Source organism: Sus scrofa, chromosome X (genome assembly GCF_000003025.6).
Source record: "Sus scrofa isolate TJ Tabasco breed Duroc chromosome X, Sscrofa11.1, whole genome shotgun sequence".
Classification (NCBI taxonomy): domain Eukaryota; kingdom Metazoa; phylum Chordata; class Mammalia; order Artiodactyla; family Suidae; genus Sus; species Sus scrofa.
This window is the reverse complement of record NC_010461.5, coordinates 27,059,836-27,075,476: the sequence shown is the minus strand read 5'-3', so window position 1 is coordinate 27,075,476 and position 15,641 is coordinate 27,059,836. Positions and strand designations below refer to the sequence as shown.

The 15,641-nt window shown below is 38.8% G+C and overlaps 1 protein-coding gene across 22 annotated transcripts in view; it reads left to right on the top strand.

Annotated features, from left to right (window-relative positions):
* Positions 1-15,641, top strand: part of DMD (dystrophin) — a 2,622,506-nt gene that overhangs the window by 2,575,252 nt on the left and 31,613 nt on the right. For all 22 annotated transcript variants that reach the window (XM_021079543.1, XM_021079551.1, XM_021079550.1 and 19 more), the window contains 2 exon segments: positions 10,123-10,366; positions 11,017-11,140. In XM_021079543.1, the coding sequence (XP_020935202.1) occupies positions 10,123-10,366; positions 11,017-11,140 (368 nt within the window).

Genomic DNA, 15,641 nt, shown 5'->3' with positions numbered 1-15,641 from the left:
ATTTTAAAGATGTGTAGCTAGTATATGGTCCTGTGTAGTGCTGCTTGAAGAAGCTGATTCCTTTTCTGGCACTGGACTGTTAGAGAATAAATGATAAATCTGTTGACCTTGTGTGGCTTGGTGCTTAAGCAAGTTTAAGTTCACAGAACCGAGGGCCAATGGAGACATCCAGGATACTGTTGAAAAGACAGGTCTGGAGTCTAGAAGAGAAGTCTGGATTGAGGAGTAATGGGTTGGGGAGGTGGGGTCGTGGACTCAGGAGGTGGAAGCCTAGGGAGAGGACAGGGCCCTCCTAGGAAGAGAACATTTCCTGGAAGAAGACCAAGGACCTCCTGGTGCACTTGATTGTCATTGGCTATGCCCAGTTCGTAACCAGTAGCCCAGTTAGAAATGATCTCCTGGTATGTATTACTTGTGTAAATGGATGACTTCTGCAGATCACCAAACGTTTTTTTTTTTTTCTTACTATGTTAATAATTAAAGTTGACCTTTTTGTGTATCTCCATATTCTAGGTTATGTTTTGGTACTACTTTGTCTGCTTACTACAGGTTATATGTAAATGCCTATGATCCTTTTCCTATAATTTCCTAGTAAATCAAAGTGATTATTTCAAAGATAGAAATATCCTATATTTTTAGCTTAAGCAATGAGCATAATTCTCAGTCCTTTTGCATTGTAAAGTTTGTCAACACACTAGAAGGTGAGCTCCTGAAGGGTAAGGGACCCTGCCTAACATATCTTAATCTCTGTACTGCTGGGTGTAGAAATTTGTGTTGATTAAATGAATGGATAAATGCCTTCTGGAGTTTCCTTGTTCCCTGCCAGATTTTTTGGCTGGTTTTCAGCTGTCGTCTTTATTTTTCTCATTTCTTATATTATTGCTCTTTCCCCAAAATCCTTTAATACACCTGTTTAGATTGTCATATCATTTTGCCATTGGACTAAAAACATGGAAGATGTTTAGGTTAGCCCAGACCAGAGCATTCTCTGGGCTTATTTTTAGGCTCTTTTTAACATTCATCATCTGAAAATATTTTATTTATTTATTTACTTATTTGTCTTTTTGTCTTTTCTAGGGCCACACCAGTGGCATATGGAGGTTCCCAGACTAGGGGTCTAATTGGAGCTGTAGCCGCCAACCTACACCAGAGCCACAGCAATGTGGGATCCAAGCCGTGTCTGTGACCTACACCACAGCTCACCGCAACACCAGATCCTTAACCCACTGAGCGAGGCAAGGGATCGAACCTGCAACCTCATGGTTCCTAGTCGGTTTTGTTAACCACTGAGCCACAATGGGAACTTCTATATTTTATTTTTTTAATTGATAAAAATTTTAATATAGTTGATTTACAATGTTCTGAAAATACTGAGAAGTATCTTCATAGATCATTCTGCAGGCATGTACACATCATCTTCCTCTAATGAACATGAGTTAAACTTGATTCCTCCATAGTAGGAGAGAACATTAGAAAATTATTGACTTCACTGGGGAAATATCTTTTGTGCTATGATAAATAGTATTTTGAATTTAGAAGTTATTTTTATAAGAGCTTTATCAAGATATAATTAACATACCATATAATTCACCTAAAGTATGAAGTCACTGGTTATTATTATATTCACAGAGTTGTGCAACCAAAAAAGAAACTGCACGCCACACCCACAGCATATGGAAGTTCCCAGGCTCGGGGTCAAATCAGAGCTGTAAATGAGGCCTACATCACAGCCACAGAAGTGCAGGATCCGAGCCACATCTGTGAACTATGACTCAGCTTGTGGCAACACCGGGTCATTAACCCACTGATTGAGGCCAGGGATTGAACTCGCATCCTCACAGAGCCGACTTCAGGTCCTTAACCCGCTGAGCCACAGTAGGAACTCCCCCATACCCATTTTCACTCACTCTCCATTTCTTCCAAAATAACCCCACCCCAGGCCTAGACAGACAATCATTAATCTACTTTGTTTCTATGGATTTGCTTATTCTGGACATATAAATGGAATCATATAAATGTCATCTTTTGTAACTGGCTTCTTTCACATAGCATAATATTTTAAAGGGACGCCTGTGTTGTAGCATGTGTTAGTACTTCATTCTTTTTTATTATTGAATGATTATTCTGTCGTATGGAAATACCACATTTTTTAATTCATTTAGCTGGTGATGAACATTTGAGTTGTTTCCACTTAGGCTGTTATGGATAATTCTGCCTTGAACATTTGTGTATAAGTGCTGAGACTTACTTTAAAGAAATGCTACTGCAGTTACTGTCATTGTAATAAAGGAGACCATAGGATCAGATGGAGCAAGACGATATAGCAGTGCATGCCAGAAAGTGAAAAATAGGCCATCGTGATAAATTTACTGGGAGAATTTAAGGCCAAGTCTAACTACTCATGAGGGACTGAAGCCAGGACATACAAAGCTTAAAATTATGATTCTCTTAGAAACTGTTACAGCTTTTTGCTGACCACAGACAATGAAAGTTTGATATTTTACTGTATTTGTCTGAAAAATTGAAACACACTTTTCCCAGTGGTACTATTCCTGGGGACTAGATTTCCTCACTTCTAAAACCTTTCCAATCCTAGTGTGCTTTTTGAATGGTTAAGACTAGTCATTGTCATGTTTGTCTTGGGTTCTGTTGGACTGCCTTATTTCCAGGTATAGGCGGAATTTTTTAAATTAATTCTTCTCTTATGTTGAACTTTCGATTAATACGTTTATTCTTCGATGATATTGTATTAGTCCTCAATCGGCAATTTGTGAAAAAACATCTCAGTCACTGAAGATTAAAAAAACTAAAGCCAATTAATACTGTCAGGTTCTGTCTCATGGAACTTGAGCAAGATATAGATAGATCGCTATGTCCAGGCCATATCCAGAGAATAGAGTTTTTCTAAATACATTAACCCTGTAGATTTGTCTGAACAGTTTATGACAGCAGTGATGTATGGTCAAAGTGTGATCATTTTGACATATGCCCACCAGATTTGGTCAAATCTAAGAAAATCTCCTAGTGATCTTAGCTCAGTGATTTCATTTTGCCCAGATGCTCAGCTGTGATACACTTTAGTCTACAGCACAGACGATGGAAAATATACAACGATTCCCAGATTCTGGGGTAGCTACAGTAGTGACTGGGGGAGGGGGTTAGCATTAAAGAGAACAAATGATGAATCAGTTCTAAGCATAGTTTTGTTTTGTTTTTTTTTTTCCTGCCAAGCTTACTAGGTCTTACTAAATTGCTTTTCTTTAAGACAATATAAATGCTTTGTTTCGGTAAGAAGCTTTTAAGCACACCTGAGTTTCCAAATCCAAAAAGTATGCAAAATAGAGAGAAAGAAGCCGTAATGATTATGAACACTTGGAATGGGCTGGGCCTGGTTCTAACAAAGCCATACATATGGAGCATAGACCGCACTGGCTGGCTGAGCCTCTCCATGGGATGAGTGCTTAAGTCAGTTGACCAGCCTCAGCAAGGGGCAGAGCCTAGCTGTGAAGCAGGGTCTTTCTGAATCCGAAACCACGCTCTCAAACCCTGTTTTAATTCCTGCCTCAGCCATGGGTGGTAATAGGCACCCAAAAGGCTATGTGTCAAAAAAAAAAACAAAACTGTTTTTCTTCACGTGTTTCAACATCACTTACAAAATGCAGACATCACTGGAAGAAATGATACATTATTATAGGATCCCAGTAAGGGACTTATTCAATAGGAAAGGGGTTGGAAATTAAGAGCTCTGAAGGCATTAAAAAGGGAAATGTTAAGAGAAGTAGATTAGAAACAAGAGCATGGGGGTTCGTGCCATTTTTTACTGTTTTGCTTAAGGCAGAGTTAAAATATGCATATTTTATTTCCCACCCTGTGAGCATCTCCTTAATTAACACTGGTAGTGCCAAGGCATATTAATATCTCTTTCCATCTAGTTTAGGGGTCTTTTTGACTTTGTGTTTGATAAAATTTTACAATATAGCTTTAAATATTTGAATTATATTGAGTAAAGCTCTATGCAATTTCCAGTTTTTAAAAATACCTCATGCTTTTGAAATTTGTCTTTCCCCCTTCTTTTTAGAAACTGCGAATTTGCTAGATTTATAGTTGCTGTAATAGTTCTGTATGATTTACTACATCTGCCTGAATCCAGATTGGTGGATGTGATTTAGCTGCTTTTAATGCTGTATGAGGGTAAAGCAGGATTTCTCTGGGCCTAATCTTTTTAGGTGCAGACCTTTGTAGTTATTCCCACTTTATGAAATACATCCTGTGTGTGTCCATGCCTTGATGTTACAGTTTAATGTCTAAGACTATTAAGACATTGATCACTGAAAAGTGATCTTCATACAACTATATAATTACACACAGTAGGGAATTTCCATTTAAAGATTAGATGACTTACATTGAAAACATTTTGATATCTTTAATAGAAATTACACAAAGATTGTTGTAATGTTCTTTATTATAACTAGCACATAGCTAGTTATAATTGCTAGAGAGCCTGGGTGCTTTCATGTTTTCAGCAGGTAAAGGTAAGACCAATTTGATTTGTCTCATATCTATTAGCTAGTTAGGAAAAAATTTTAATGTAAATTTGTATCTGGGCAACCACATTTATGCATGTGATGACATAAAATTAATCAGATACAGCTACATAGTTGTGGAATGGAGGGCTTTTTTTTAAAGCTCTATGGAGAATAAGAAATTAATAATGGATGGGAGGCTTTTTTTTTTTTTTTTTTTTTTAGCATGACTGGCTGCAGGAAGAAATTGTGGTGACAGAAGCCATGTGAAGTGAATTTGAATTAGTGTTCTTTAGGGAGCTACCAGAGAATATAATTTACAAGAAAATCAGGAACGTAAATAGATTCTCTATGGAGTTGTTGTCTGATCCCTGATATATATTCATCTATACTGAAATGACTCCACAAATATATTCTAAAAATTAGAGACTCAATAGGGGTAAAATGTACATGTGTAACTTAAAGAAAAGCAAAATGTATATCGGTACCAGTATAAATTGACAGCCAGCTGTTAAAATGAGCAGATTGTACACTTGTGGTTAAGGTATACAATGTCTCCCCTTGGAACAGTGGTAAGTATTGCATTGATCTTTTATGGGAATGATACCCCCTAGATGCTTTATAAATACCATGTCCAAACAGTCTAGCATCATGATATACTTTAAAAGGTAATGGAGTTCCCGTCGTGGCGCAGTGGTTAACGAATCCGACTAGGAACCATGAGGTTATGGGTTCGGTCCCTGCCCTTACTCAGTGGGTTAATGATCCAGCGTTGCCGTGAGCTGTGGTGTAGGTTGCAGACGTGGCTCGGATCCCGCGTTGCTGTGGCTCTGGCGTAGGCCAGTGGCTACAGCTCCGATTGGACCCCTAGCCTGGGAACCTCCATATGCCGTGGGAGCGGCCCAAAGAAATAGCAAAAAGACAAATAAATAAATAAATAAATAAAAGGTACTGACATAGATGTTTTAAAATACAATAAAATGAGGGCTACATGGCTTCATTTCCCAACCCCTAACACAGCTCTGTAACCATGACCACATTTACTAGGAAATGTGTAGTAAAAGTTACCTCAAATTCAACCCTTTGAACATCTGTTTTTCTTGATAGTCTTCATGAAAATTTATAAATACCTGTAAAAGAGAATTTAGACTCAAATAACTTTGTATTTTGCTTGGTGTCTGGCCAAGATACCTCCTTTTGAGCTATTTCTGGTGCTATTTCTCGGTTTTTGAACCTTTGGTGTGATAGCTTGCCCTGCCTTGGAGCTTCAGGACAAAAAAAAAAAAAAAAAAAAAAAAAAAACCTGTTCCTTCAAAATCAAGTTTGTTATTGAGTTTAATAGAAGTTTTATGTATGCGACATATTTGTTTAGAGTAAGGTACTTCCTCTCGCTCATTGTACCCTGTTCTGGTAAATTTAGATTTGAATGAGTAATGAGGGAACCTTGATCATATATGTACAAAACTAACATACCCTGATGGTTTTCTAAGACAGTGTCAGCTTATGGGAGTTCCCATTGTGGTTCAGTGGGTTACAAACCCAACTAATGTCCTTGAGGATGCATGTTCAGTCCCTGGCTCTGCCTAGTGGGTTAAGGATCCAGTGTTGCTGTGAGCTGTGGTGTAGATTGCAGACCTGGCTCAGATCCGTGTTTCTGTGGCTATGGTTTAGGCCATCAGCTGCAGCTCTGATTTGACCCCTAGCCTGGGAACTTCCGTATGCCGCAGATGTGATCCTAAAAAGTAAAAACAAACAAACAAACAAAAAACCAAACAATGTCATCTTTTGCTTTAAGACATCTTCCTTCGCTCGTACCATTTATCCAATGGTAGGTAATACATGGAGTGAAAAAAAAAAAAAACTAGAAAGTCATAGCTGGGATTTAAAATAAGATGAACATCTCTGCAGACCAGAAATGGCAAGTTTCGGGGGAGGATGGTGGGAAGCAAGACATGTTGAACAGTGTGTGGGGCTTGGTTAGTGAACTTTGAACTCCTGCTATAATAATAGGAATTAACATTCTTCTTACCAGCTGGGGTCCCAGAGCCTGATATTTGAAATCGGGGCCCTGCAAAAACATACTTGGAATGACACAAAAACATACTCACTTATACTTAAGGAAAATGAAAAAAGAACAATTTGGACTGCAGGAAGGGACTACAGCTTATATGTAGTCATGGACCTAACGCATAGAGCCTAGGGGAGAGGTGAGGGGTGTAGCTGAGAAGTGGGAGGGGCATCACAGCCTTGAAATCAGGACCTGAACTACGCTGCCTGGTGATGAAATTAACAATAATTGCATTGGTATCACTCATCGTAAACATAGGAGCTGTAAAGTACCAATGTAAGATCTAGCTCTAGCCTAGAGGCCCCAGGAAACCCTGTGCCCTCAGTGGGAAAGCCATAAAACCAGTGGACAGAGAGAAGTGAGTTCAGAAGGAGAAAGAAATGGAAAGGAAAACACTCACAAACTATAACAGAAAACACACCCTATCCCTCTCAGAATGTGTCTCCAAATCAGAATCTGAAACAAAGACTTGAGATAGCCCCTCCAAATTGACCATCAAAAGATGAATTAAGCCTAGATGAAAATAAAATGATAGAACAGTGCAACAAAGATTGTAAGTACAACTAAGGTGCTCAAAGACATAAATAAGGAAATACCATTTATTAAAATAACAAATTAAACAGAAATCAATGAAGAACAAACAGATGGGTCTGAAAAAGACATCTTCGGAAATAAAAACTATCATCATTGAAGCTACTGACCGCAATAGACAGGGGGATCTGTAGGCTGGACCCAGTCAGAAAAGATAAGGAATTTAAAAGATGATTCTGAGGACTTTACATAGCACTAAGAAAAGAAAGTAAATATAAATGAGCGATTAAGAAAGATGGGGAATTGACCACAGGCTCTAAAATACACCTAGTACAAGTTTCAGAAGAGAATGGAGGAAATGACAGAGAAGCAATATTGAAGCTGTAAATAGCCAAGACTCTTCCAGAATTGAAGAATGTTATGAGTCTTTAACGAAATGTCCTCTCGAGAGAAATTTCAAACATCTGGGACGACACGAAAGCTCTATATAGAGCAACTGGTATTCTTTACAGCTCAGCTTTGGGAGGCCCTGGCTGATTCAAATGAGCTTTTCCTGTTTTTCACTGAAAAATACAAAAACAGAAATGCAGTGTGTTGTATATACTAAACCACATTTTCTGAACAAGGGCACTTATAAATAACTCTTGAAAGGAGAGCTCTGTGGAAGATAAGACACAGAGGAAGACCTTTCTAGAAAAGACAGTTCTGTCAGTAACTTTGTGAAAAATAGGTGGGAAGACAGTAATCATTTGTTGTACTACCCTGAAGTATCCCAAATCAGTGTTTTCAAAAAGAGTATCATGGATGACCCAATCCAGTAGAAAGAAGAATCTTGAATAGGATACTTCAGTTAAAGGTGTTATCAGTCAGAACATTTTATTGAAGGTGGATTTCTTTTAGCAAATATTTCAAGGGAAAAAAAACAGAAGATAATTCCTATCAAATGAAATCTCATGAATTATTTCAGGTTCACAGAAACATTTAGATGATAGTTAACTGGCAGAAACTGGATTTAATTAATGTGAATAACTATTTGTGTTGGTTCACACCCAGAGGACCTATGTGCAGAATCTGGCTAAGGGTAAACTTATTTTGGTAAGTTTTTTCTTATTACTTCTTTGTTAAAGTAGATTGCTATGAAACAAAAGTACACACGTAACTCTCCTTGAAGATTAATAGCAGATAGGATTTCAACCATTACAGATAGAAGACTATTTCTGTAAATGAAAAAGATCACAGATTGACATTCCTGCATGACTTTAAACACAGTCCTAGAAAATTTGTAACACTGGGTATAGGGTAGAGCTTTAGACCGCAAAAAAAGTAGATTGGATTGAAATGAAATCTTCAGTGTGGAGATCCAGCATTTTGAAACAGGGCGTTTTGAAAGACATGTCATCCCCTGCAGAAGGTTCATTCTAAGTGTGGAACAATAAAATATTTCCCTAACAGGAAACCCGGTCATAGGATTATCTTCCTTTCTCAAACTGGACTAGGGGAAAATGCTTCTTGCCTGCTCACCACTTGCCTTTCACGTCTTTTCTCATAGCGATCTCCCATGTTTGTGGGTAGATGTTCTCTCACCTGATGAAATTACCATCTGTGAACAGCAGAAATCTGTCATCTTATTTTGGTATTTATCATAACCAGGAGAAAGACATCTAGAGTTCTCATCATTGGCTGGGTATCAGATAACAGAAGTGTCCTCAGTTGGATTTGTATTCTCTGCAATTCTAAAGCAAGAAGGAAATCTATAACCCTAATGTATTTATTAAAAAACATAGAAAATGATTGAAGCAGTCAACCTAATGCTAGAGGAACAAACAGTATGTTACAGAACACTCTTATTAAACATAAAAGGAGACTAGAATGACTGAGGAGCTTCACCACATTCCTGGATGTGAAGATTCAATAACAGGAAGTCAGGTCTTCCCATTTTAATCTACACATTCAAACCCAACATTTCAACAAGGATTTTCCAAAAATAAGAAATTTCGACACTGAAATCGTAGGGATGATCAGAGGGGTCTGAAGAGCCAAGATAATTTTAAAGGCCTGCCAGGCAACAATGTATTTAAAGCCATAGTGTAGAATCTGCACAGGGACATACAGATAAACCAACAGCAGAGAATAGAGAGTTCAGAAGCACATTTGTGTATTTATGGATGTTTGATACGCTATAGAAATACCAAAGAAATCAGTGGGGAAAAGGTGGATAGATCTCCAAAACGGTGTTGAAGGCAAAAAGCAACTCTTAAAATGGTAGGTACTTTCTTAAAGTTTAAGAACATGTACAGTAATGCCGTTAGGTAGAACCACATGAAATGGCCATTTATGTAGGTTTTAAAAAGAAAAATAGCATCTTTACTAAGTTCAACCTAGTGTTTGTGGATGCGCTCGTGGTAATGATGGCTATGGGGTCAGCATGGCATTGGTGAAGGGAGAACGGATATCAGAAAGAGTATGTGGGGAAGCTTCTGCTTTAACTGTCATATTTTATTTCTTCAAAACATTTTGAAAAAAATATGGCAAATGTTAAATTTCTCCAAGCATTGGGGTGGGTCCATGGGTACACTCTTACTATGTTGTTATACATTGCTGTTGAGAATATTTGATGATTTTTTAAAGCAAACCCAAGTGTTGACAGAGGTATAAAAATTATAATCTCATGATATAATAAGGAAATATTTACAAAATGATTAATTCCTTTGCTGCTTAATTATGTAAACATAGCACTCATAAGGCTTTTAATATAAAAGATTGAAAAGCATCACACACACACACAGACACACACCTGGTAGACGCTTCAAATTTTATTTTTTTTTTAGCATTGCTAAAATTGTCATCATAAAAATCATTCATTAAGTGCCTCTCTTTTGCTTGCTATTGTGTTTGGTGGTGGTCAGATGTATCTCTCTGCCATTTTATAAGAAATCTGGTGATGATATTCAACTTTGTTTTTTTTCCTTTTTTCTTTTCCCCTTTTTTGATGCCAAACAGGAATCTGCAAGCAGAATATGATCGTCTGAAGCAGCAGCATGAACATAAAGGCCTGTCCCCACTGCCGTCCCCTCCTGAAATGATGCCCACCTCTCCCCAGAGCCCCCGGGATGCTGAGCTCATTGCTGAGGCCAAGCTACTGCGTCAACACAAAGGCCGCCTGGAAGCCAGGATGCAAATCCTGGAAGACCACAATAAACAGCTGGAGTCCCAGTTACATAGGCTAAGGCAGCTGCTGGAGCAAGTGAGACCCACATGTCTCTAACAATAGGATAGCTGCAAAAATTCATTTTCCCCTCTTCAAACTAAAGACTAGTCCTTTTCAGGAATGTACCAGGCATCGCTCTATTAAGTACTTAATATGTGCCTAGCTAAGTGTTAGGTATCAAGGGATAGAAGAAGAGGAGAAACCTAGTGTGTCTTTTTGTATTTGTTCTAGATTATTTCCTACAAATTTTTTTTTAAGTCTTTATTGAAAATGTAGCAGGAAGCCCTACCTGCATAGAGTCCTGGCTTTCTGGGAAAGCCATCTTGTAACTTAAAACTTCACAAAAATATTAATTCTCCATTACATTTTTGTGGTCTCATATGATTTCACTATTCTCACATGACCTTCTAAATCTTTCAGTTATTTAGTCTAATGATTTACTATATCTTATTCCACTGTAGCTTTAATGTTTTTCAGACTTATAAGGGAGTACAATTCAGGTACAAAGGCAGAATGTATTGATCTTGTCAACGGGGAAAATTCCCAAATTTAACCATCTTTGGGAGGTTTCTAAGTAGGAAAGTTCATAATTTCTGAGTCTTGGGTGTCTATAATAATTTTGTATTTACATATTTGCTGGAGTTTTTATTATGGAAAATAATTCTATTTTCTTTTGGATGCCTTAGCCCCAGGCAGAGGCCAAGGTGAATGGTACTACAGTGTCCTCTCCTTCTACCTCTCTTCAGAGGTCAGACAGCAGTCAGCCTATGCTGCTCCGGGTGGTTGGCAGTCAAACTTCAGAATCCATGGGTAAGTGTCTGTCTTAGCTGCTCCTGGGTTTTGTTATCTGTTAAGGTCTGGACATGATGAACTGTTGGCTCAGAGGTTTAAATCATCTACTAAATTATCTAATATCAGTTCTGGACAAAGCATTATCATAAATGCCTTAGGGGTACAAAGATGAAAGACATAGTCCTAGCTTTCAAAGGGCTGGCTATTGAGTTACTCAGAACAAGGCAGCATGGTATTAAAGTTTCATTCATTTTGGAGATCAGAGAAGGCTTTTTGACAAATTTCTATTGTAAAGAGTTCTAGAAGATGGAGTAGGAATTGAGCATATGTTGAAGAAAGAATAGCATAACTGAAGATGTAGATAGGAGGGCCTTGGGCCAAGGGCAGGAAAGAGCTAATAGTCTAGTTAGTAGCAAGATAGGGTCCAAGCAGGAGATGGGCAGAAGTAAGGCTACAGAGGAAGTTTAGAGTCACATCATAGTGACGTGATTATTGGGCAGAAGTGTTTGGTCCGTGTCTGTCAAGGAGCCACTGAAAATCATTTAGCAGGTAGGAAATAGCTAAAAAGATATACTCTGGCAGTTTTAACTGTCCCAAAGTAAAACTTGTATAGATGGAAAGACTAGTTAGGAGGTGATCACAAAGGCCAAGTTATAGGAGTTATGAGGACCTGTATTTGAGAGATGTCTGGGATGGGGTGGGAGGAGGTGACTGTGAGGCTTATTTGAAAATAGAGTACCTAAGGTCAGGGGCCAGACTGGAAAATGGGAGGAAAGAAAATGAGAGAGAATTTGGTTGGAAAAAGATAGTGATACTTTTTAATGTGGAAATGGTAAAAGGGCAGTCTGGAGAGATTTGAGAGTCGGCTGCATGGAATTGATAGCTGAAGGTGTGAGATGAGAAATGGTTAACAAAGGCGCTTGGATCCAGTGCCTTGGGGAAGACCTCCATTTGGGTGATAGTGTAGTGAAGGAGTGGGGAGTAGTGTTGGAAGGTGGAGGTACTGAATAATATCTCCCAAACTGAGAAGGAACATTAAGACCAAAAAACAAAGCGGGCAATTCCATAAAGTACAAATATGAAGTTTATTGTAGGTAACTTACATAGAGGTAGGATTAGGCAAATGGCAATCCCAAAGAATTTGCAGCTGTGCTCCTTGCTGCCAAAAGGGGTACAGGGGGATTTAAAGGAGCCAAAGCGTATTTGCACAGATAGAAACTGGGGGGTTTCCTCCCTCCCCCAGGGTCTCATGACCATGAACCATCTGTGTCTGCAAAAGTCATTCTTCCTGTTTGCATCGGAAGGCAAGGGTGAAAGTTGATAGGGAACTTCTTGGGCGTAGTCCTTGTGAGGAGGCTAAAGCTCAGTTACTTGGAAAGGGGAGGAGGGTACGACTTAGTTCAGCTACACAAGTAGGCATAGGTTTAAGGCAGAAGATGTGGGCAACAGGTCAAATGCTGACAAGAGCTCAAGTGAGATGAAAATATAGTATAGCTCACTGGGTCACTGTAAATGCATTAGCCACTTCTGAGAAAGCTTTTTCAGCCAAGGAAAGGGAAGTGGGAAATTTCTTTTTCACTGAAATGAAAGGTCAGGTAGTCTTGAAAACAAGTGTGGCGTGAGGAAAGTGAAGACCCTTATGGAACATTAGCGAGTAACCCCAAGGGTTTAGGTTAAAAGTTGGCTGTGGAAAATAGTCAGAATGGTCTGGTGTGGTTCTTCAGTAGTGTTCCGTGCCTAGGCCTGGGGTTCCAAGCAACCTGGAGTTCATAAGTCAGAGTAAAGCATTTGGCAGTGTTAATGACTCCATTGCTAAAATGACCAGGATAGGGCTTGCCAGCCATCTGCTTCTTGGTTTTTCTTGCTGTGCTAAGCTAGACAATAGGAGGTTTTATGAAGGTCACAAAATACTTGGTCCCCTCCTCCCTCACTTATCCTAAAACCCAGCATGAGCCAACCCCATGATGTATGCCTTCTTTTTCCTGGGTCTTAAACTGGGTATACTTGACCCTCTTGACCTTACCCTACAGGAAGGAAAAGACCAGTGACTCCTTGATTCACATTTAAAGCTCTGGTTACCTGGTATCATGGCGTGCTGAAGAAGAGTTCATTTTTCCAGGAGAGTAGAGTATAGACAGGTGAAGTGCCTAATCAAAAGTGATGGAACAAAAAGGAAAGGTCAGAGGTGTGAGTGAATTTTATGATGGCAGATTAGGGGAAAAGGGTCAGGAAATTCACGAGTTGGACATCATGGAAGTAAAACACCTTGAAGCAATTTGTCCATTTAAAAGGTAGCCCTCCCAGTGAGCTGCTGGGCGAGGGTTGCAGGTCCTGGGGAATGAAGAAAGTTTCCTCGAGATATTGAGGAAGGTGGTGAGGGCACTGAGATGAAAGAAATCACCCCTGGTAGAAAAGCCAGGTTTCAGTTCTCTGTTGAAGGAAGAGGAAATGTTTGAAGTTGTTTCTCCCAGCTTTCCTGTACCTCTGTGATTGAGGGCAGTCTCCGTATCTGATTCTCTTTCTCCACATGAGATCTGAATATGGCTAATGGGCTGTTGGGACTGGAAATGATCGCGCAGCATCTGAAGAAATACTCTGTGCCCCAGGAAAGTCTATAAATTCCCCTAACAACTGAGTTTTAGTACCTCTGTTGTTCTTTCCTACTTCAAGATTTTACCTTTTGTGAAGTAAGCAAAAGCATGGGAAGCCAAGTCGCCTATTTCAGCGGTGAGATTCAGAACCCTGGGTGCACGGAAGCATTAATTATTCAGGCCTGTCAACACTGGCAGAGAGGCAGCCTGCCTGTGAAAGCCCCCAATTAAAGTACACATCAGGCTGTGGGCCAAGATGATTTGTGGAGCTGAGAGGATTGTGGCAGAACTGAATATAAGCATGGAAGTGCTTTTTTTCCAGGGGCTGGGTTAGGCTCGGTTGTTAATAAGTTTGTTCTTTGAATGAAGAGACTGAATTCAAAGGTGATTTTTTTCTTCAACTGTATAAGCCAACCTCAGTTAAGGGAAAAAATGACCATGTTCTTGAAGGATGCACACAGGTGTTGAAATAAATGCAGTGTGTATCACATGCTTTGAAGCTCTGAGATGTGAGAAGGCTGGGAGTGGCTGAACCATATCCTGGGAGAGAGGTGCTTTACTATATTAACTCCAAGACTTTTTAAAGAGAAGTATGGGTGAAGTCATACCAGGTGATCTAATGACTTCAAGTATCTCCTCAAATCATGAAATACTTACCACTGGTAAGTCTCGGTGTACCGTATGTGTGTTCTATACATTTTCCAACGGGACAGCATCCTGTTTAAGCTTATATTCTATTTAAAAAGACAAAGAAATGAACGAAGTGTCTGTTTTCTTTCTGCCTTGATGAGCCACATAAGGAGTCTGACTTCCTAACAACCTATCTCTGACTCCTTAACTTTTTTTACCTGATCACTCGTTAAGAACATTTTATATTTCACTTGTTTGTTTACTTAAACAATGTTAAAAGGTCTCTTAGCTTCTTATTTAGAACAATTTCAGACTTAGGGCAGAATTGCAGTTAATGCCACATTTGCTATTTATTTACGGTAACATCCATTTATGTTTATATGTTAACATCTTTACATATACCTTATATATTTATGTTTTATGTGCATATTTGTGTGTGTATAGTTTCTCATTTAATGATTATGCTTCCTAATTAATGACTTTTCACCTCTAAATGCTTCAACATTTATCTTCTGTGGTGAGAGAGATTCTCTCTTATATAATCACAATAGGATTACCACACAGAAAATTAACTGATATAATACATAATTTAGATTCAAATACAACCCATTCTGCCAATAATATTCTTTCTAGGTGTTTAATTTTTTTTCCTAAAGAAGTCATACTTTTCATCTGGTTGTCCTGTCTCATTAGTCTCCTTTAATCTAGAACACTTTCCTGGCCTCTGAAGATTTTCATGACACTGACATTTTAGAATAGGTCAGGCCAGTTGTTGTGTAGTATGTTCTTACTTTGGATTTGCCTGCTTTTGACTCATGCTTGGATTCAGGCTATTTCATGCCAAATTACCCTGTAAGTGATATTCTGTCCTTAGCACATCACTTCTAGGCTTTTCTCAGGCTTGCCAGCCCAGACCTCTCTCCTGAGTGTCTTCTGGATAAAACCAAATAAAAAAATATATACAATCTGAAATCAGAGTCAACCTTCAGAACATCTCTCCCAATGTCTAAACTATGCATACTCTTTCTTCTTTTTACTTACCTACCTTTTTTCTAGCTTCATTAGAGTGTAATTTGTATACTATAAAATGAACTTTTAATGTGTACATCATGAGAAGTCTGGGCATATGCATGTAAACCCATGATACCATCACCATAACCAAGGTACTAAACATATTATCACTTCCAAAACCAACCCTTTACCTGCCTTCTTGAGCCAAGCCCCACCACCAATCTACTCCTCAAGGTCAGTTGGTTTTGCTTCTCATACAATAGAGAAAAAGCCTTTTGATTCAACTG